The sequence below is a fragment of the Gopherus flavomarginatus genome, chromosome 4 (assembly GCF_025201925.1).
Source record: "Gopherus flavomarginatus isolate rGopFla2 chromosome 4, rGopFla2.mat.asm, whole genome shotgun sequence".
NCBI classification, from domain to species: Eukaryota; Metazoa; Chordata; order Testudines; family Testudinidae; genus Gopherus; species Gopherus flavomarginatus.
Genome location: NC_066620.1, coordinates 10,368,158 through 10,389,854, shown reverse-complemented (window position 1 = coordinate 10,389,854; position 21,697 = coordinate 10,368,158). Strand labels below are relative to the sequence as shown.

At 40.3% G+C, this 21,697-nt stretch overlaps 1 protein-coding gene across 4 annotated transcripts in view; it reads right to left on the bottom strand.

Moving 5' to 3' along the window:
- The window catches only part of PLCB4 (phospholipase C beta 4), a 205,931-nt gene that overhangs the window by 50,786 nt on the left and 133,448 nt on the right, over positions 1-21,697 (bottom strand). For all 4 annotated transcript variants that reach the window (XM_050952026.1, XM_050952028.1, XM_050952029.1 and 1 more), the window contains 6 exons: positions 21,169-21,253; positions 20,814-20,938; positions 18,739-18,790; positions 14,720-14,822; positions 9,364-9,528; positions 6,097-6,301 (listed from right to left, as the gene is read on the bottom strand). In XM_050952026.1, coding sequence (XP_050807983.1) covers positions 6,097-6,301; positions 9,364-9,528; positions 14,720-14,822; positions 18,739-18,790; positions 20,814-20,938; positions 21,169-21,253 — 735 coding nt within the window. The remainder of the gene's footprint in view (positions 1-6,096; positions 6,302-9,363; positions 9,529-14,719; positions 14,823-18,738; positions 18,791-20,813; positions 20,939-21,168; positions 21,254-21,697) is intronic.

Below are 21,697 nucleotides of genomic sequence, written 5' to 3'. Positions count from 1 at the left end.
CCCTTCAGACATAGGTTGTATTTTTTCTCTTGGCTGCCGAAGAGCATGCTTATCAATTTGGAAGTAAAGATGCCTTTACACAATCGTTCTGATATTTTCCATGGCTTACAGGCGAAGGGAACTAATTGTTTTACACGGATGGCCTAAACAGTAATACATGTGACATCTTTTATTTACAGAATTCCTCATGTATGACTCATGACAGCACTACTACTCATACCACTCACCCTGCCAAGGCCCATATGTGGGATGCAATGAGAGGGACATAAACTAATTAATAAGTTAGGGTTATATTGTGACACCTCCTACTGTCTCCTCTTCCACGAGACAGAATGCCCAGAAAGCTGCTGCGGGTAGGAGAAACTCATTTAGATGATTTCTCTTCTACCCCTCGCCTTGAGTAGTTCTGCTGCCCGCTATTAGACAGTGGTTGTGAAATCATTTTACAGTCTTATCTGCTTGTGAGTCTTACCCCAGCGTAACTATCGGCCATAATTTCTCCCCTAGTGAAAACTTTATACCTGGTATAATTTCACAAATTCATGTTCTGCAATTGCCTTCCCTTAACTCTGCCTAAAGAATTTAAGAAATCCCCTTCCCTTTCCTAGAAACATCCCAGCTGTAAGGAGTATTCTTCAAATTCTTTTACTTACACTGCACATAGTACATCCACTTGTGTCTTTAGATCTTGGTTTAACAAGGGGTCTAAGGTCACACCAACTCGAGACACGAGGGCAGTCCAACTGACATCCGTAAAACTACTCATGTCTTTCAAATCAGGCACAGGCTCGAGTTCTTTGCTGAACTGAGGCCTGATCAGGGACCGCTGAAGAAAATAGGAGTTTTGCTATTCGCATCAACAGGCATGGGACTAAACTGTTGAGGGCTTGATGTGGCAAGCTCTTTGGAGCAGGTATAGTTTAACCCCTGCACAGTGCATTTACAGCACAATGTGAACAACAGCATCCCTGACTCCCTTGACAGTCATGATAAACATTCACTTTTACCATATACAGTATTTTATACTGGTTAGTTGAATCAGGAAGCACCTTTTTGACAATTTAAGTCCTTAATACACGGATGGCCCCATTTGTGATCCTAGTTATTATAGTGGCAAACCGGATGTGATATCAGAATCAGGCCCAAAGAGAGTATTGCTAGTTTTATGTACTTGTCTCTTTGCTATATGGCAGTGTGTAAAAATCAATAAAACTGAAATTAAATTAACATTTGTATCCCATAAGAAATATTATTTTATGGATTATGTGTCACGGGTTTTGTGTACGTAGCTATTAATGTGCAACTGTATATCGAGAGCTATGCAGAGTCATCAGTCCTTGCTTCTACAGCAAATATATCTCTTCAGTCCTTGATTTAAAGATAAGCAAGTAAGTCACAAGTGGCAAAGGCAGGTCATCCATAATGAGAAATGCTGCGTGACAAATTAAATTGATTTTAGTACCTACAGTAGTAAAGCATCTACAGAGAGTAGCAATGACCTGGTGATCCCTATGTAACTTTAACTTCAGTAATACTCAAGAAGACCTGTACAGTGAAAAAGTATATCAGCTGAAAGTGAAAAGAGTCCCTAAGGACATTACTTGGAGCAGAATTACCACTTAAGGATGGTGGGCTTTCATGATACGGAAGAAGACAACCAGTCACGCAGGACATTAATGAGCTGAAATATAATTAATATTTCAAGATACTGCTCCTTTCCTGCATGTGAAAAGACTGTCACTAAGACTATTAAAGCAGCAAAGAGTCCTGTGGCACCTTATAGACTAACAGGTGTATTGGAGCATGAGCTTTCGTGGGTGAATACCCACTTCGTCGGATGCAAGACTATTAAATGGGCCTCCCAGCTGAAGAAGTACCACACAGAAATCCAGAGTATATCCATTCTCTTGTCTAAAAGCTGTATCTTGATTCAACCATTCATTATAAAATATTTTACATAATATGCCTGAGTTTTTGCCATGATCATCCTGGGAGTCATGGACGATGTTCTTACTTTACTGTATTTTGGGTGAATGCAACTGATTACTGAGATGAAATACAACTAAACCTTTTCTCACATGCTGGAAAGAGATTAGTGAGTTCAGTTATTGCCCCTCAAACACAACACCATGTGTACAGTGGATTCTTTCTGTTCAAAATGTTGTAATGTAATAAAGAAAATCCATCTTCCAGTTGCTTATCAGTAAAGATAAACCTTTCTGTGGGCTTGCATTCCAGGTAGTCTCAGTAATGTAATGGCTCCGTACTTCTAGAGTGATGGTTTTGGAAGTCTAAGTTTTCCTAAAGATCTGAATTTTATTTCACATACCAGAATCCTGTCTCATGTCATAGCCGTTTTCAAAGTAACTAGTTGTGATGTCATAGATAAAACACAGCGCATGTACCAGTCCAGGAAAAACATATTAACCAGTTAGAATTTTGGGGATAATCTTGCTTATAGTTCTTACTCATGCAAACTTCCCACTGAAGTCATTGGAAGTTTTGTTCAAGTCAAGAATGAAGGATCAGGCCTTCTATCCTTAGTATCTACTTGATGTGTATGTGAAGATAGTTTGTGCGAGCTACGAAAACTCCATTAAATAATATTTTTCACCTAGATAGCTCAAGTTAACCACTCAAAACCATTCAATACCACTGTTCCCCACCAACTGGTATCTTCTCTCTCACACTCAGCTGTCCTTCCCACACATATCAAATGGACAGACCTTTATCCCAAGCACTTAATGGCCCCAACAACCTGAATATTTTCCCTTTCCTTTAACTGAGCCAACTACCCTTCCAATCCCTAGAACCTACGATTCAACAAAAATCCATGCCTGCCTTGACCTGCAACCATGACATAGTATTTGAAAATGGAATTGAATATTAAGAACTTTCAAGTAAAAACAACTTCCTTATGTGTGTGGGAGAGTGAGACCTTTGCAAATTTTGTTCCTAATCATTTATATACCTCATCAAAGGCTCAGCGTTTCTACTGAAGGTAAATGATTCACAGCTCTTTTCTATCCCATCACTTGTCGTCTGCTTAAATTTTCCTTTTTTGAGGTCTTTTTGGTAAGGTATCTGGATACCAAAAAGTTTTAAAGCTATGAGTTAAAAAACAAACAAAAAAGTTGTGTATAACCAGTATAACCTCGGGAAGCATGTGTTATGGAATCAGAAATCTCATCACGACTGTATATAATAGTGCTTGCTTATTATGTACACTATCTATATATTATAAAAGACTTCTCGTTGAAGTCTGCTGCCTCATTATGTATTTCTTCAGAACAGTATTGTGTACCATTGGCTATTAGGACTAGGGATATTGAAACAGATAAACCATAGAAAATTAGCAAACCACATCAAAAAAAGACAAAGATGCACATTTTTTTCTAACCCTATCATGAAGCAATCATAAATTATTAGCATTTGGCATGAGAGAGAGTCTTAAACCTTAACTCCTAGAGGTTAAAAAGGAAAGTAGCTGAAAATTAAGGTTCTTGATACTTTGCCAAAACAATCTAGTTAAAATCAGAGATAGTAATTGTAGTTCATAAAACAATGTAAAATGCAGAACAGATGACAAGCACTCAAAACCTACATGTAAATATAATAGTAATGATGCCTTCTGATCATCAAAAGCAACATCTCAAGGCTCTTTTGGTCATCAAGCTATTATTGCTCTATATCAGTGAGAAAATATAAAGGGTGACAAGTCAAAAATGACAGTCGCTGGGAAAAGAGGAATAACGACTGAGCTTGTTGAGTTCTCATTAGTACAGAGCCCATTTCCCCTACACAGGCACCAAGATATCACATAGACTTTCCTCATCCTAGCAATACGTCACTTTAATGATAAAGCTACTCAGGGTAACCACTTTTTCCCCTTCACATCCTGACATCTTACAGATAAACCACCTGTAGTAACGTTGGCAATTTAGAAGATCAACCGACACTGAACTTTTACACAGCTTGCCTTTTACAAACTGATTTTGAAATTCTCTATGAAAAAAAAATGTCCTTATCATTTCCGGATTTGTGTGAGAGCAGCAGAATTCTTTAAAAAACTCCCAAATTCTGCAAATAGAAGAGTTAATAGTAAACACAATGGAACTTCATTTATGTCACATTAACTGGGTTCCAAAACTTTACAAAATGTATGGTCCCAATTTAGGAACTCGTCCTAATTCAGGGCAGCACTTTGAGCATGTGTACACGTGCTGTCCACAACAGCTTCAACTGAAGCACATATTAAAGTTCTTTTCTGAATTGAGGCCCTTACTGGTAAAACCTGTTGGTTAAAACTCATTGAATGAAAACATTGGGTAAGTGCCTGGTACCAATCAAGTCAATAGTAAACCTCTCATTGATTTCAGTGGGGGGTGGTGTCAACATTTAACTTATTATTTTTGCTCTAAAAGGCCCTGATCCTGCAAACAATTATGTATATGCTTAACTTTAGGCATGAGAGTTGTCCCATAAAACCAAGGGCCTACGTCTTCTTCTTAAAGCCTGGTTGTAAATACTAGCAAATGATGTATATATGGTTTTAATGATATTTGGTAAAATTAGTCCCTTTAACAATTTCGTGTACTCTCTCTTTCTCTACTTTTTATTACTGAAAATCCAATCCACATTAAAGTCGCAGTAACTATTTTGCACAAAATCCAGCGACCTTTAAATTTTGAATTAGTTTTACAAAGAGCAAAAAATAATTTTTCCAACAGGGTTTCCCAAAAATCTCTTTGAGGGTGAAGTTCAGAGGGACAGAACAAGGCCTATGGACCACTTGAAATCCAATGTGAGCCCTAATCTGAGGTCTTAAGTGAGACACAGGCGGTACGTGGGCCGTGCACTAGCCATTTACACAGGAGCAAATTTCATCCCACCTGAAAAAAAAATTTCTCAGCAACAAACACTTAATGAAGGTGGAAAACTTCCAGTACACATACCTGCAGTTTAAAAATACTAAGACCAAGAGCAACTAAAATACATATAAATTGAAGCAGTACATCAGGCTCTTCTGTTACTCTGCTGCACTTGGATTTTTTTATCTAATCTGCATCACTGGTAGTACAGTAATGGTGGCGTAACTTTGCTGGCAGTTCTGGGTGTTTACTGCTATTAGACCTAGGCCTCTGCTCAGATTTCTGTGAGTGCTTTTAAAAAATGGTTTCAATAAAGTTATGCTGGTATTTTTTATTCAAGCGAACACACTGATACAGCACCATTGTAGGAGCAGGCTCAGAGACCTATCTACGATAATACCTATCTTGAAGAGATAAAAGTTCATCTTGTAAAGAGAAAAACAACTAGTGCGTGTTTTCAGAGATCAGGCAAAGAGGGCTATCTCAGGGCACTAAAGATAATAATTGTGGCAACTTTAACACTGGCAGTAGGGTTGCCAGCCTTCCAGGATTGGCCTGGAGTCTCCAGGAATTAAAGATTAATCTTTAATTAAAGATTATGTCATGTAATGAAATCTCTAGGAACACATCCAACCAACACTGGCAACCCTAACTGTCACTAATAAGTGATGGCTAAGATTTAATTTAAAGAGTGGTGTGAAGTACGCAAAACTGGGCGGTGGGAAATCACTTGTAATTGCAAACTTTATAAACACTTGGCATCTTGCATGTCCACTTTTCAGAGCAGGGGTATTTAGAAGAAGATTAAAGTATTCTTTTAAAAAAACCCCCACAGCATCTTGTTTGCCCCCTAGATTATGAAACTACAATATATGCTTTAACTTAGACAATTACTCCAATTAATATATCCAATGAGTTCTTTCTAAAGAGATTAAGTACAGGCAAATTGAACAAATTCAGGTAAATTCTAGCTTTGTTTCTTTCCAAACTAATATAAATCACTATCTTGATTTTGAAAGGCTACACTCTTCACTGTTAACACTAAGGCATTTGAGACAAAAGTAAAGGTATCTTAATCAGATATAAGAAATTTTCCTACAGATTAGCAGATATAACATTTTTCCAGTGCTCCAGGAATCACTTAGTTTCTATTGCACAATGCACTTATATTCCTTCCATATTAAAACCCAAGATTCACGAAGCTGTAATATGTGTTTCTTCTTACCTCCAAAACCATCAGGCACATATGTTTTGAGCACAATGTTGCAGAAAACTGTGGGCAGTGATAGTGGTTTGTTGCCTTCATTTCGAAGGGAAATATGTCTGTAGCCTGCCTGAAGGCCATCAAGGGGCAGGATCCTCTGACCGATCAGCCTGTTGTTGTCATCATACACTGCTATTCTCAGAACAGCGAGATCAGGTAGAATAACCTGAGAACCCATAAAATAAAGACATTCACTAGCTCTCACAATGTTGCAAATTCCCCAAGTACCACACTTGAAAGCATTCAGAGATCACACAACACAGTGGATGTCCATTCCATTAAGTCAGAAGAACAGCCTACTTATCTCTGTAAGACAATACTATCACTCTTTGCTGGATGCAAGCTGTATACTTTCAGACACTGAGACATTACTGGAAAACTTTAGTTTCTCACTCTCCCTCATTCTTGGTGTTAGTTTTTTGGAGCACAGAAATTGCTCTTTGAAGAATTCTCCAGTTTGTAATCAAAATAATTAAATATTTTGCTTATTTATTTTTCATTGCCGGAGGCCAGTGACCCATGAAAGTGGGCAGGGAAATACCACGCAGGAGTAGCAGAGACACACACTGGTAGTCGAAGGCAGACAGGTAGTGCTGGGGTGAGGGGAAAGGCAATGATGGGGGTGGTGCTCGGAAAGGACATCAGTAATAGAATAAGAGTGGCGAGAAAGAGGAAGAATAGGGTGTTACACTGTCTGTAGGAGGGGGATTCTGTGGGGTGGGGGAGAGGTGATGTGAACTCAGCTGGAGAGGTCTGGGGGGGGAAGAGGGAGGGGGAAGAGGGTGACACGTACATTATAAGGCAACTGAAGGAGGGAAACACACAATGGGAGGCCTGGTGCTAGTGGGGAACACCCTTAGCAGGGTTGGGTGTAAGGGTTCGTGCAGAGAGAAGAGGCAGCGGTTGCTGGACAGTAGATCTCTGAAGCTATTCCTAGCAGTGACCCTTATTCACGTGAGCAGTCACACTGAAGCAAAGGGTACCTGTAGCTGACAGTTCCCATCCTGACCAGCAAAAGCAACAGCAGAAACTCCTTTCGCTCCCACCTGAATCCAAAAGGGTTAGCCTGACCCCTGTTCCGCCTGCTTCCTCAGGAGCATGAGCAGGGATAGGACGGGAGGAGGGAGGATTCCCTGCACCAGGAATGTCTGTATGGGGCAGGCCAGCAGCTTTCATTCCCAGCTGCCTGGACTGCAGGCCAAAAAGGGCCCTGACAGCGGGAGTGGGTAAGAGGTACAGAGAGAGGAAAGGAATAAAGAGGACCTGACCCAGAAAGGAATCAATACTAATGAAAATGACACTGAGACGTTACTGTTTTCCTTTCTCTCTCCATCTGGCTCTATTTGTTGATGCCTGAGACTGTCACTCAGAGAAGAAAATAAAACAGATTTTTCCTCCCTTGGACGCTGCCTTCAGTTTAAGCCTTAAGTAAAGAGCATAGAAACAGCTTTTTGAACTCTGCATGTCTGAACTATTCAGACACCACAGTTAACTGGCCCTGTGAAGTACTGTCTGACTGACCAGAGGGAAGCATCCTGACACACCATATCACAAGCATCAACCCCTCACAACATAATGACTACACAAGCTTGGGTTAGAATGGCAGAAGCTTTAATATCAAACAGAACAATCCAACAGAATTCACACATTACCTGCTAGCATTTGTGTAGGGTTAATGCCATCATGGGAGGAGCCCAAGGCCCCATGCTGACCCAGCTAGGGCCACTTAAACAGCATCGGTAAAATCTTCCCTTTACATGGCACAGGCCAGCACACCATTCATTATGTGATGGGCCGTACTATACCACTGCTCTCCCTACTTCTCACTGGTGGTAGAAATTGAAGCCCCTAGCCTGTCGTTAATTTTAACTCCTCCTCTGTGATCACGGAATGGTACCAAGGAACAAATGCCCCTTGGTTGTTTACTCATATTATACTTTCAAGGGGTCAAGTTGTGAAAAATGAGTTACTATGGGATTGGTGTGGCAAATCATAGTTTATTGCACAAGCACGTGTCCTCTGAGTGGGAAGAACCCATAGAGCAGCAGATGCAGGTCATGTGTTTACCCAGCCCAGGGCAAGAATGCCCATCTGGGACTGCCGACGGTGAACTTAAAGCATTTCCTCTTGCCCATTTCCTAGGCCCCTATGCAGGAAAGCACGTGAGCACATTCTTAAGTTCATCCATGTTCAGGACACCACTAAACATGTACTGAATAGGGATGCGTTCCTGAACTAGGGTCCCAGCAGCACAGCATTAGGACAAGTCACCTCCCAGGAGATCTGAGTCCACTACATTTGCTACAGTGGAAGCAGATTATGTGTGTTACACAATATACATATAAAAACAATATGACCACCAGGCAAAACCTGTCACGAAAGAAAAACAGTAAAAATTCTGCAGGACAACAGAACAGGTGAAAGAAAAACACACATTATCAAAGACAGCACTGTTAACGCATGTATTTTGGATGAACTCCAGTTGACCAAAAAAAAAAATAAAAATCAGACTGAGAGATAAAAACTGAACATTTAAGATGACAACTGGTCTCCCTCTGTGAGTCCACCACACAGTACCAGGAAAAAGGTGGTGGTGGTTTATTTTTGTTTTTGAAGTACATGATACACATGGTCTACAGGAGAAGGGAGCTGGTCACATGCGTGAGGAACACAGCACCCTTCCATTTTTTCCATGTAATGACATTGACCTTAGCTTTGGATGCAGCATCTCACCTGCCCTCTTGGCTGAAGGAACAGTGCAAGATAGCAGCCACTGTCAGGGCAGGGAAGAAGACATCTCCAAGGAATGTTGGTGTCCACCAGCTGGAGCTCATTCTGAGCAGACTGCATACCTGGAACACAGGCATTGCCACGAAGGACGTGGGTTCCTCCAAGAAGGAGGAGGAAACAAAAAAAAAGAGGGAAAAGCCAAACAGACAAAAAAAAAATCGTGACAACTACAGAGGTTATCCATTAAAAAAAACAACAACAACCTGTTGAAAGTTTAATTCAGCCTTAATAGTTTACAGGTTTACTGTGGTAAACATGAGTCCTACAAATTTAAGGTCCAATCCTGCAAATCCTTGTTCATGGGAGTGACCCTTATTCATGTGAGCAGTCATAGTGAAGCAAAGAGGATTGCTCATGCAAGTAAAGAATACTCACATGGGAAAAAGGTTTGCAAGAGCAGGCTTCAAAACACCCAAATGTACAGTCAAAAAATCCTACCTTTCGAAATACAAATGATTCTTCATTGTAAACAGGGTTCAGGCCATTGTTCATCACCATGCGGGTTCGAAATTCTTTACGTATAGTGTCCGTAGGTAACCCGTACATATCCACTTCTACATATGTACCAATTTTTTTATCTGATAAGAACTGACCAGATATTACCTGAAAAAGAAGAAAAGGAATTAAATACACTCCTCTGATCTAAAGAAAGTAACAATATAAAACATACAGTACTTTATGGTGAGTGGAAACAATGTCACTTGTATTCTTTATCAAATAACAGTATTCACATACGTTCATTATACAGAGCAATCATAGTCATTTAACAGTGTAATTTCAAAAAGGTGGATTTCAAAAAAGCAGACTTTAGCAAACTCAGAGACCTGGTAGATGAGATTCCATGGGAAGAAAATCTAAGGTAAAAAGGAGTTCAGGAAAGCTGACAGTTTCTCAAAGAGACAATATTAAAGATGAAACAGAAAACTATCCCAATGCAAAGGAAATATAGGAAGAACAGAAAGAGGTTAAATGGCTCCATTAGGAGCTCTTTAATGACCTGGAAATCAAAATGGAATGCAGATAAATTGTTAAGGATGAGTACAATGGAATAGCATAAGCATGCAGACACAAAATCAGACAGGCTAAGGCACAAAAAGAGTTACACCTAGCAAGAGATAGAAAAGGCAATAAGAAATGGTTCTAGAAGTACATTAGGGGCAAGAGAAACACAAAGGAAAGCTTAGTCCTCTACTTAAAAGGGAATGAGAGCTAACAACAGATAATATCAAGAAGGCTGAGGTGTTTAATGCTTATTTTGCTTCAGTCTTCACTAAAAAGTTAAATTGTGACCAGATACTAAACACAATTAATATTAACAACGAAGGAGAAGGTATATATGCCAGAACCGGGGAAGATCAGATTAAAAAATATTTAGATAAGATAGATGCATTCAAATCAGCAGGGCATAATGAAATGCACTTTAGGGTACTTAAGGAACTGGCTGAAATAATCTCAGAAATAATCTAGACCTCCTAGAAGATGAGTGAGGCTAGGAGGACTAGAAAAGGGCATACGTAATAACTATCTTTAAAAAGGAGATCAAGGAGAACCCTGGGAATTATAGATCAGTCAGCCTAACTGGGACAAATTACTAAATTAACCATGTGTAAGCACCCAGAAGACAATACAGTGTTAAATAACAGTCAACATGGATTTGACAAGAACAAATCATGCCAAACCAATTTAATTTCCTTCTCTGACCAGGTTACTGGCCTCGTGGATGGAGGGAAGCAATAGACATGATATATATTGTTTTTAGTAAGGCTTTTGACATAGACCGTATGACATTCTCATAAGCTAATTAGGGGAATGTGGTCTAGATGAAATTCCCATAAGGTGGATACACAAATAGTTGAAAGACCATATTCGAAAGAGTAGTTATCAATGGTTTGCTGTAAAAAAAATGGGGGAATGTAGCTATTGGGGGTTTGCAGGGCTCAGTCCTGTGTCTGGTACTAGTCAATATTTTTATTAATGACTTGGATAACAGAATATAAAATTTATAAAATTTGTAGATGACATAGCGCTGGGAGGAGTTGCTAGCATTTTGGAGGACAGCATTAGAACTCAAAACGACCTTCAAAACTTGGAGAATTGGTCTGAAATCAGCAAGATGAAATTCAATAAAGATAAGTGGACAGTACTGCACTTAGGAAAAAAATCAAATGCATAACTACAAAATGAGGAATAAGAGGGTAGGCACTGGTGAAAAGGATCTGGGGGCAACAGTGGATCACAAATTGAATGAGAGTCAACAATGTGATATCGTTGCAAAAAAGGGCTAATATTCTGGAGTATATTAACAGGTAATTGCCCCACTCGACTCAGCACTAGTGAGGTCTCAACTAAGTACTGTGTCCAATTCTGGGTGCTGCACTTTAAGGAAGATATGGACAAACTGGAGAGGGTCCAGAGGAATGCAAATAAAATGATAAAAGGTTTAGACAATCTGACCTTTGAGGAGAGGTTAAAATAACTGGGCATGCTTAGTCTTGAGAAAAAATACTGAGGGGAGACTGGATAACTGTCTTCAAATATATTAAGGTCTGTTATAAAGAGAACAGCGGTCAACTGAAGACTGGACAAAAAATAAGGGATTTAATCTGCAGCAAGGGAGATTTAGATTAGATATTAGAGAAAACTTTCTAAAAGTATGTCTGGTTGTTATTGCTCTATTTTAGTTTCAGTGCATTATACTAGCCACTTCTTCATGGTACTCATTAAATGTGCAAATCTGTGCAATGCAGGATACTTACAAAAAAACTAGTGTAATGGAAGCCTTTTACAGAATTCCTCTCTCTCTGCATACAAATATCTTGCATTTGCTGCAAATTTACTCTAAGTCCGTATTTATCTGGCTGCAGAAGGCCATTTTCCTGTGACAAAGTTTTGTTTCACTAACATAAGCTTTTATTTGCCAGCACAGCATATGTTGTTATTCTGTACTGTCAAGGATTAAAAGCAAAAATGAAACATATTTAAAATTGCACAGACCAAATTTTGACCTGTTCTTTTCTGATGTGCAGCGAAGTATCCGGTCTTACATTCTTTAATTACAGACAACTTGAAATGACTGAACTGAGAGACAATGAAGTCTAATGGCTTGGTCACTGGACTGGGAGTCAAGATGCGAATTCTAGTCCCAGCTTTGGCACTGACATGCTGTAGGAGACCTCTCTGTGACCCTATTTCCCCTCCAGCCTCTCTCTGTCTTCTCTATTCAAATTATAAATGTTTGGACAGAGACTGCCTCTTCTCTATGGGCATGTCTACACTACTCGCACGATCAGCGGGCAGTGATTGATCTGTTGGGGATCAATTTATTGCGTCTAGTCTAGACGCAATAAAAGCGATCCCCAATTGCTCTGCTGTGGACTCCGGAACTCCACCACGCGTGAGAGGTGGAAGCAGAGTCGACAGGGAAGCAGCAGTGGTCAACTCACCGCCATCCTCACGGCCAGGCAAATCGACCTAAGATACGCTGACTTCAGCTACGCTATTCGCGTAGCTGAAGTTGCATATCTTAGGTTGACTCCCCTGCCAGCGTAGACCTAGCCTATCTAGCACAATGGGGTCCTGATCTCTATCGTGGTTGCTAGACACTACTATAAGACTGACTCAGAACCAACAAATTATGAACACAATTACCTTAGGGAATGTGTTCTTATTCCTGTTACCCTAGTCCTCCTTTCCCTACTATTGTTTGTTACATCTAGTTGTTGTGACTTGTCTCAAACAAAACTGTAAATTCTTTAGGGCAGAGACTGTGCCCTCCAGTATGTTTGTTCAGTGCATAGGGCCTTGATTCAGAGTGGGGCCACTAACTAATAACCCAATATAAATCATACATTTTGCACTTACCATAACATTTTGCGTTTATACAGCACTTTTCATCTGAAGATCCCATATGCTTTACAAAGAAGGGTAAGCTTCATTATCCCCATTTTACAGACACAGAAACATACTGAGCACTCACATGACTTGCCTATCACTACACAATGAGCTCAAGTGGCAGCAGAATTGGAACAAGGATCCCTATATCCTGATCATAGAATCATAGAATATCAGGGTTGGAAGGGACCTCAGGAGGTATCTAGTCCAACCCCCTGCTCAAAGCGGGACCAGTTCCCAACTAAATCATCCCAGTCAGGGCTTTGTCAAGCCTGACCTTAAAACCCTCTAAGGAAGGAGATTCCACCACCTCCTTAGGTAACCCATTCCTGTGCTTCACCACCCTCCTAGTGAAAAAGTTTTTCCTAATATCCAACCTAAACCTCCCCCACTGCAACTTGAGACTGTTACTCTTTGTTCTGCCATGTGGTACCACTGAGAACAGTCTAGATCCATCCTCTTTGGCACCCCCTTTTAGGTAGTTGAATGCAGCTACCAAATCCCACCTCATTCTTCTCTTCTGCAGACTAAATAATCCCAGTTTCCTCAGCCTCTCCCCATAAGTCATGTGCTCCAGCCCCCTAATCATTTTGGTTGTCCTCTGCTGGACTCTTCCCAATTTTTCCACATCCTTCTTGTAGTGTGGGGCCCAAAACTGGACACAGTACTCCAGATGAGGCCTCACCAATGTCGAGTAGAGGGGAATGATCATGTCCCTCGATCTGCTGGCAATGTCCCTACTTATACAGCCCAAAATGCCATTAGCCTTCTTGGCAACTAGGGCACCCTGTTGACTCATATCCAGCTTCTCGTCCACTGTAACCCCTAGGTCCTTTTCTGCAGAACTGCTGCCTAACCATTCGGTCCCTAGTCTGTAGCAGAGCATGGGATTCTTCTTCGTCTGGGAATCTCTCTGATAAATCCCACTGTTTCTAGTGGGGTGATATAATCCTACACAAAACATGCCCTTTATTCTTATAATTGCTGATGTGAAACTTGGGTAAATGTATATAACGTGTGACAAAAATTTTGCTTGGGAATGCAGTTTGGAATTTTCACATCACGGAGATCAGAGCATTTTCTTGTGCAGCATTCTGAGGTATCTGAGCTAACAGAGCACTGGCAGAGAGTAGAGGAAATACAACTAAAGATCACTGCAACTCAGAGGTTGAGAACCTCTATCCAGAGAAGGAACAGAAGATTTAGGTAAGCTTCATAAACTATCCTGGGAGTTTTATGGACTTTACTGTCTGTCAGATGAGTCCCAAAAATTGAAAAAGTTAGAACCTCTGAAACTCACCTTTTCATAACATTCAAATTGGACACACATGAAGCTGCTCTATGAATGAAAAAAAAGTGTATTCCCACACACCTCACCTTCCGCACTACTTTTCCATAAGTGATTTTCCACAACTAGTTCTACTGAAGCCTGGCGTTACCTTCTTTTGCACAGTAGCCATAAGTGACACCATAAAGCAGCCATTTCTGAAGTTCTATATGTATTGAAAATGTCCTACAGAAAAATTTCCATTACAAAACATTGTCTGACTCTGTAGCAACCAGTGGCACATATATGATTCTGAATTACCTGCAGGAATGAGCTCATATTTTATTTTGAGATGGCTGCTCCAAACCACAAAGAATAGTGGGGGATTTAAAATTGAGTGACATACTTGAAATGGATAATTACAAACCATTTCTAACTATATCCTGTTCTATTCAGCTTGTGTAAACACAGACGTCATAAACAGCAATCAAATAACAATAATTAGATGAATTACATAGAATAATTTGATGAACCCCACAAATTCTGAAGAAATTTGCTGTACATATTAGGTTTCCACTTGTGCTTAAATGTGGTTTTGGATGCTCTAAGATGACTGCAGTCTCAGTTATATTTTACCTGTACTGAACATGTTGCTGCAATAACACCATCTACTGGCGTTTCAGAGAAAGGGTCAAATGTTCGATCTGGTCGTCGCATGAAATCTGGTTTAAGGAGATACCTTATTTTAAGAAAGAGAAGAAGAAATGTATTTACGTATGGAACTTTAAATTGCCACTTTATTTATTATAAGTAATATCGATGGTCTAGCTTAACCAGCGAAATCCCCCAGGGTATTTTAAAATACCTACTCCCATTCTGATTATAATTCATGCAACTGTGAGGGAAAAAAAAAACCTAACATGATCCAGACTAAGTGTTTTTATTCAAAATTGTTTTTTAAAGAATCAGACCCCACCCTAGCCAAGATTTATTTAGTAAATCACATCCTGAAGTGGATTTCTTTATCTGAATTATAAAGCCTTGAGGAAAAGCACTGATAATGTTACTTCGACAGACCCTTAATTATAGTGGTATGAATGGAACTGTGATAATACCACTTACACTGCCTCCCTGGGGACTATACCCTGGCTCAACATATCAATGAAACCCATTTGGGCACTGATGAGTAACAAATGAGGATTCTGGTTTTAAAATAGAATGGTGGTGCTTCTGGAGTTCAGCTGTGTCAGAGATGAGGGGAAATCTCTTCCAACAATGGAAGAAAATGTGCAACTTGAATCATCCAGCCAATTCCGCAGCTATGCACAGATAGCAGCTGTTAGACACTCATATTTTACCTATAACATTGTTTCTGCTAAGCATCAATAGTACAAATGGTTATCAAGGTCTAGACTGCAATCACAATAAATTAAAAAGGTGCTGGAGGAGCAATTAGGACAAAAAGAATCTCAGTTTGACTCTCTCCCATTTTGACATCAAGTTTGGTTTCTATTCAAGAAAGTAATTTTCCTCAGCACTATACAACATTTATAATGTGTGTGTGTCGCTTTCCAAAATGAGAAGCCCATGTAATCATTTAAAACAGATATTTGGAGTGAAAGGGGAACTATTGGATATTTTTAGGATGCATTTTAGCCTTGTTTGGCTGCGTTAAGGATCAGTGGGACTGACAGTGCTCTGACACTGATCTAACTCTGGAATGATTCACTGAAGCCAATGGAGTAACACCAGTGTGAAACTGGGGTAGGTCAGAGAAGAAATCAGGAGGCCCACTATATCTACAATACACTCACAGGCACAGGGAGCAGAACATATCATACATGTTACATCTTTTTATTCCATAATACCAGCACATTTCCACCAAACAGTTTGGTGCATAAATCAGGTGTATTCTTTGGATAGTTCCAAAGGACTAAATAGCAAGTGCATTTTCATTGTGCTGTTGGGCAATGGAGCAGAGAGACCATGCATTGCCACCCCTGAGTTATGGCGCTGTCCCAAACAGCTGCCAATAAAACATTTATACTGCATCGAACCTTCCATGTATTACAGAAACATTACTTTAGAAATGTTCTAGGGCGTATCCCATATTCCATTATGTATCTTAGATGTCAGAGAGGCAGACAGAGCTGTTCAAGCCAATGACTGATTTAGGGGTAATTTTTTGTTTGAAAATTTATTTTGATAGTAAAACACGTTTTAAAAATATGAAAGAAGCAGCAGGGAAGCATCAACCGGGCTTTATCTGATTTCAGTCCGCTCCTAGGCCGCCTTTTTTTGCTGCTGCTGAGAAGGTCACAACTGCTTCATTTTGGAAAAACAAACTGGTGACCATTTCCTGGGATATCACCAGACACATTCCCATGCTTGCATTTTATTTTTGTTCACTACTTCAGTACATGCTGCTTTCTTCAATTTTTTATTATCCATTATTTGTATTGTGATAGTCTCTGGAGGCCTCAACCAAGTTTGTACCATCCCTAACAAAACAGGGCCCCAGTCACATCTTAAGAGACAATCCCTGCCTCAGAAACCAGATAGACAAAGACAGTCAATGGATGAGGGAAAGGGGATATTATTACCTATTACCCACATTTTTTAGATGAAAACCTTTTCTAAACTTCATCCACTAGGTTAATACAAACTATTTCTTTCTGGATGCACTAGTATCCAGAATTAGACATCACCAGTAAAATCATCTACTTTTACAGATATTGAACATTTCGTGGCTATAACAAGTGCACTACAGCAAATGAATTATAACTACCCACCAAACAAACAGGCTGATGTATGCAAATTCTCTGTACCGCTGAACACGCTTGCAGGATACCAGATAAATGAATATATAAATCTTATGGTGACAATTACAATAGTGGATACCAAGAATCCTATTACTAAAACAATTGAATGTGATACATTGTATCTGCTGTGCAATCTGCTCTTTCATGACAAATTATGGTTCCTGTTTTTTGTTTGGACACAGCCCTACATCAGTTTCAATAGTTGCCCATAAGTTCAACATACTTTTTTTTTTTTGCCTTTGTTTTCCAAAGACTACAATTAGGGGGGAAAAATCTACTAAACGCATTAGCAGACAGCATGTCCAAGTAAACTCAGATTTCCTGTGAACCGTACAGTGACTCTGCATTCTGAGCCACCTTTTTAAAAAATGATTCATAATGAAAAATGAAGATGAATTTAATGAACTCTGCATATGCTTTTCATAGACTTTAAGGTCAGAAAGGACTATCACGATCACCTAGTCCGGGGTGGGCAATCTTTTTGGGGATGCGAATCGGTATGGAGGGCCGGGTAGGGAAGGCTGTGCCTCCCCGAACAGCCTGGCCCACATCCCCTATCCACCCCCTCCCACTTCTCACCCCCTGACTGCCCCCCTCAGGACCTCCAACCCATCCAACCCCCCTGCTCCTTGTCCCCTGACCACCCCCTCCAGGGATACATGCCCCAAACCAGCCCCTGGGACCCCACTCCCATCCAACCCCCCCTCCCAGGACCCCCTGCCCCTAACCGCCCTCCTGGAACGCCACCCGCCATCCAACCCCTGAGCTGAGCTGCCCGAGTGCCCGGCCTTGGGGCCCCCTGTTGTCTGGGGGGGGGCGTGCCAGGACACCCTGTGTTCACTTGTAAATCTGCCCCTGAGCCACGCCGCCAACCTGGAGCCAGCCAAGCCGCCACGCTGAGGCTGCAGGGGAGGGGGAACAGCAGGGGAGGGGCCAGAGGCTAGCCTCCCCAGCCGGAAGCTCAGGGGCTGGGCTGGATGTGGCCCACGGGCCATAGTTTGCCCACCCCTGACCTAGTCTGATCGCCTGCACGTTGCAGACCATAGAGCCTCACCCACTCCTGTAATATACCCCTAACCCCTGGCTGAGTTACTGAAGTCCTCAAACCATGGGTCAAAGACTTCAAGTTACAGAGAATTCACCATTTACACTAATTTAAACCTGCAAGTGACCTGTGCTCCATGCTGCAGAGGAAGGTGAAAACCTCACCAGGGTCTCTGCCAATCTGACCTGGGGGAAAATTCCTTCCCGACACCAAATATGGCAATCAATCAGTTAGACCCTGAGCATGTGGGCAAGAACAGCCAGAGACCTGAGAAACAATTCTCTGTAGTAACTCAAGAGCCCTCCCCGTCTAGTGTCCCGTCTCCAGCTATTAGGGATTTTTGCTACTGGCAGTTGCCAATGGGCCATATGCCATCATAGGCAGTCCCATTATATCATCCCCTCCATAAACTTATCAAACTCAGTCTTGAAGCCAGTTAGGTTTTCTGTCCCCACTGTTCTCCTTGGAAGGCTGTTCCAGAAAGTCACTTCTCTGATGGGTAGAAATCTTCACCTAATTTTGAGCCTAAACTTGTTTCGTGACCTTTATAATTTGTCACACAAAATCTCTTCTATCTCATTTAATAAAATTGAGTGCGGCTGAAAAGTATATTAACCACACTACTTTGCAAGCATAAATCAACCCCAGGAATTCTGCTCATTTCTATTCTATACCTAGCAGACAATTTTTCATTTGTAACACATAATTAGAAGTGACAAAGTTTTATAAACACTATAGTGTTTATAAAACTGATACATAGTGAAAATAGTTTAAATAACTTTACTCACCCGCACGATCCATTATATTCAAATTTTCCCTGATTCAATTGCATTGCTAAATCTGTCAAGAGACAAAAATAATTTAATAATTTGTCTCTATGAATAAGGCAGATATAGAGCAAACTTCTTTACAAAGAGAAATATGATGTACAGTTTTTTGCCCAAGAATAACCACTTGAACTTAAGGTGATTTCTACGCACTCAACTAGAAGACTTCGGATTTCTTTACAATGGTGAAGTCTTTCTTTATCCACCAGGCTAAAATCTAATGTGCATTAAAAAAAATAGACTATAGTTACAAAAGTGTTAGGCCCTGATCCTGCAAGTCACTCAGACTCTGCAAGAGCACAAAGGTCTGCCTGCATGGATCAGTTTATAGGATCAGGGCCATAGAGACTACAGGAACTATTTTCAGCCCAGATGCTTACTGAAAAGTCTGAGTATTATTCAACTCATTTATAGAGCGCCGATCCACAGATCATCTTTGTGTTAATCATATCAAATGGGTCTTACAAGTCCTCTCCTCAAAAGTCCTCTGTTCAATGCCATATAGTCTATCACATCACATGATAATAGGTCTTCCTTTATTAAATCTTTCCTTGCTGGTTCGGCCTCATCGTCAGTTGTCTTCTGTCTTAATCTGTTGGATTCTCACCCACGTATTTGTCAGAACAGTGCTTTACATGACCAAGCCATCTGAGCCTGCACTCCCTCATTTTTTTGATTATGGATGTTACTTTGAGCATGTTTCTAACATATACATTCCTCACGTGGTCACACACTTGGCCTATGAAGAACTTCCCTCCTATTTTCAGTGATAACTCTGGCCTGCTTTCGCCCACAGTGTTTTAGGATTCTGCTTTCAGACAGAGCTCAACCCTTCTTTGGGCTTCCCAGAATGCACATAAGAAACAAAACGAAATGGCCTCCACAACATAAAAAGTATGGGATTTTGAATACACACATACTAGCAATTTCCTTACTTGGCAGCACTGACGCTTAACACATCAGCCTTCCAAAGTCTATTTAGTGGGCTGACTTCCATTCCCTCACCTATCCTCTAGGCTCTTAGCGCGGCCTTCTGACAGAACACTTAACAGAGCAATGCAGCCTTTGTCCAGCAGTAATCATTTACAACACAAAGGGCTGAGAATGCTGTGAGGGGATGGGTGCAGACCAAGGGAGAAGGGTGATAATTTGCACTACTTCCTTTACCCCCACACTGTGTCCCCTTTCGGACTGATTTATAAGCAACACTTATACGTCTCAGGGCAGCCCTCTCTTGTCTCACTCGGCTAGAAGTCGATAATGGCAGTGATGCAGAACTTTGTGGAAGAGTCGTCGCAGAGGAAAAATTAGTACGATCATTCGGACTTTCTGGGGCACTGAGGACATCACCAAGAGGAAAAAATAAGAACAATAGCCCTTTAGGTTAGAAGACGACAATGGAAGAATTGGTCTGGCATGTACAGCCAAATATGTTTTTTGATTCAGTGCAAAAACAAATAATTATATGTTTTTCCCCTGCCAAAAGGGTAAACCAGCTATCCCTCATCATAGGAGAGAGCCATGTAAACTCTCAAGCTGTCTGCCTGTCACAAGCCTAAGTGGCTCGCAGTCCTATCCCATTTCCCAGTGCTAACAATGAGATTTGCCAGTAATTGCTAACTGGTCTAGAAATATAGCTGACATGTAATTATTATTATTTACTACCTTATCTGGTATGTTCTTCCAATGTATTGTTCTCTATGGAAGCTGTGCATTTGGTTGTTGCGAAGATAGGGCTTTTGTGAAATGGGTGATTATTTTATAAGTAAAATTGTATCACTATTACATTTATTTGAGAGCCTAAAATGTCTTGCTAATTAATTTTGCAAATAAAAAAAGAGACAATTTTCTTCCATGCATTTTTCAAAACAATTCTTCCTTGTTTTATGCTTCCATGATTCCACACACATCATCATACTGTTTAGCCATATGTCTCCTTCCTCAAAAAATGCCAGGAGGAAGTCTGTGGCATCTGTTTGAGTGTTCCTGCCCAAGCCTTTCTCTGGGATTTAAGTTCACTGGACATCACTGCCTACCTGGGGTCTGAAAGTTCAGTGAGACCATCTGGCAGCCAGCGTTCCAGAAAATTTGAGGCATGTAATTACTGGAATCCACTCGGCCTCCCTTGGGATATATTCGACTCATTTGTCGTTTATTATAACTATGTAACACGTTAAGGAAAACAAAATAAAAACAACATAGAGACTTAAGATCATTTACTTTATTCATACCATTATTATTTCTTATATGCTGTATCTTATTTTCCACGCTCCCGCATGGACAATATATTGTAAAATTAGAACTAAATGATTCTTATATGCAGGACAGATGTCTATTGGCTAACCAAAAACAGAACTGGTATGGAGTATACTACTTTTAATAGAAGGATACTTCACAAATTCAATTGCATGCGTCTTCAAATACCCTAGTCCAACTGATTCATTAAAAGAGGACATATTGTAATGAATATTGCGTTCTAGAACAATAAGAAGTAAAATCCATTTTAAAATATTGAGTATAAAATGGAGCAAAATACAAAATCATGCAATAAATACTGTGCAATGCAGTAACATAAATCTCTGTTTTTCCACTACCTGCCATTTTACAGAACCAAATTACATTTGAAATAATCTTAATGGATGTTTTCTTATTTGTCATTCTCTTCTCTGTAAGACCATTCTTGTGAGCCATCAAAACTCGGCTTTTATATTTATGAAAACACTGCAATTACGTAAAGAGCAAGAGTGGTATAACTAGATACTATAAAGTAATATGATACATGTTTCAGGGTATTAAATATATGACAATAAGCAAACTGTTGACCTTTGACAATCACATTTATCCTACGTTACTGAAAGAGAAAAAAGCAGTCGGTCTACAGTACATGATCTATTCTTTGCAATGAGGTACAATATGTTAA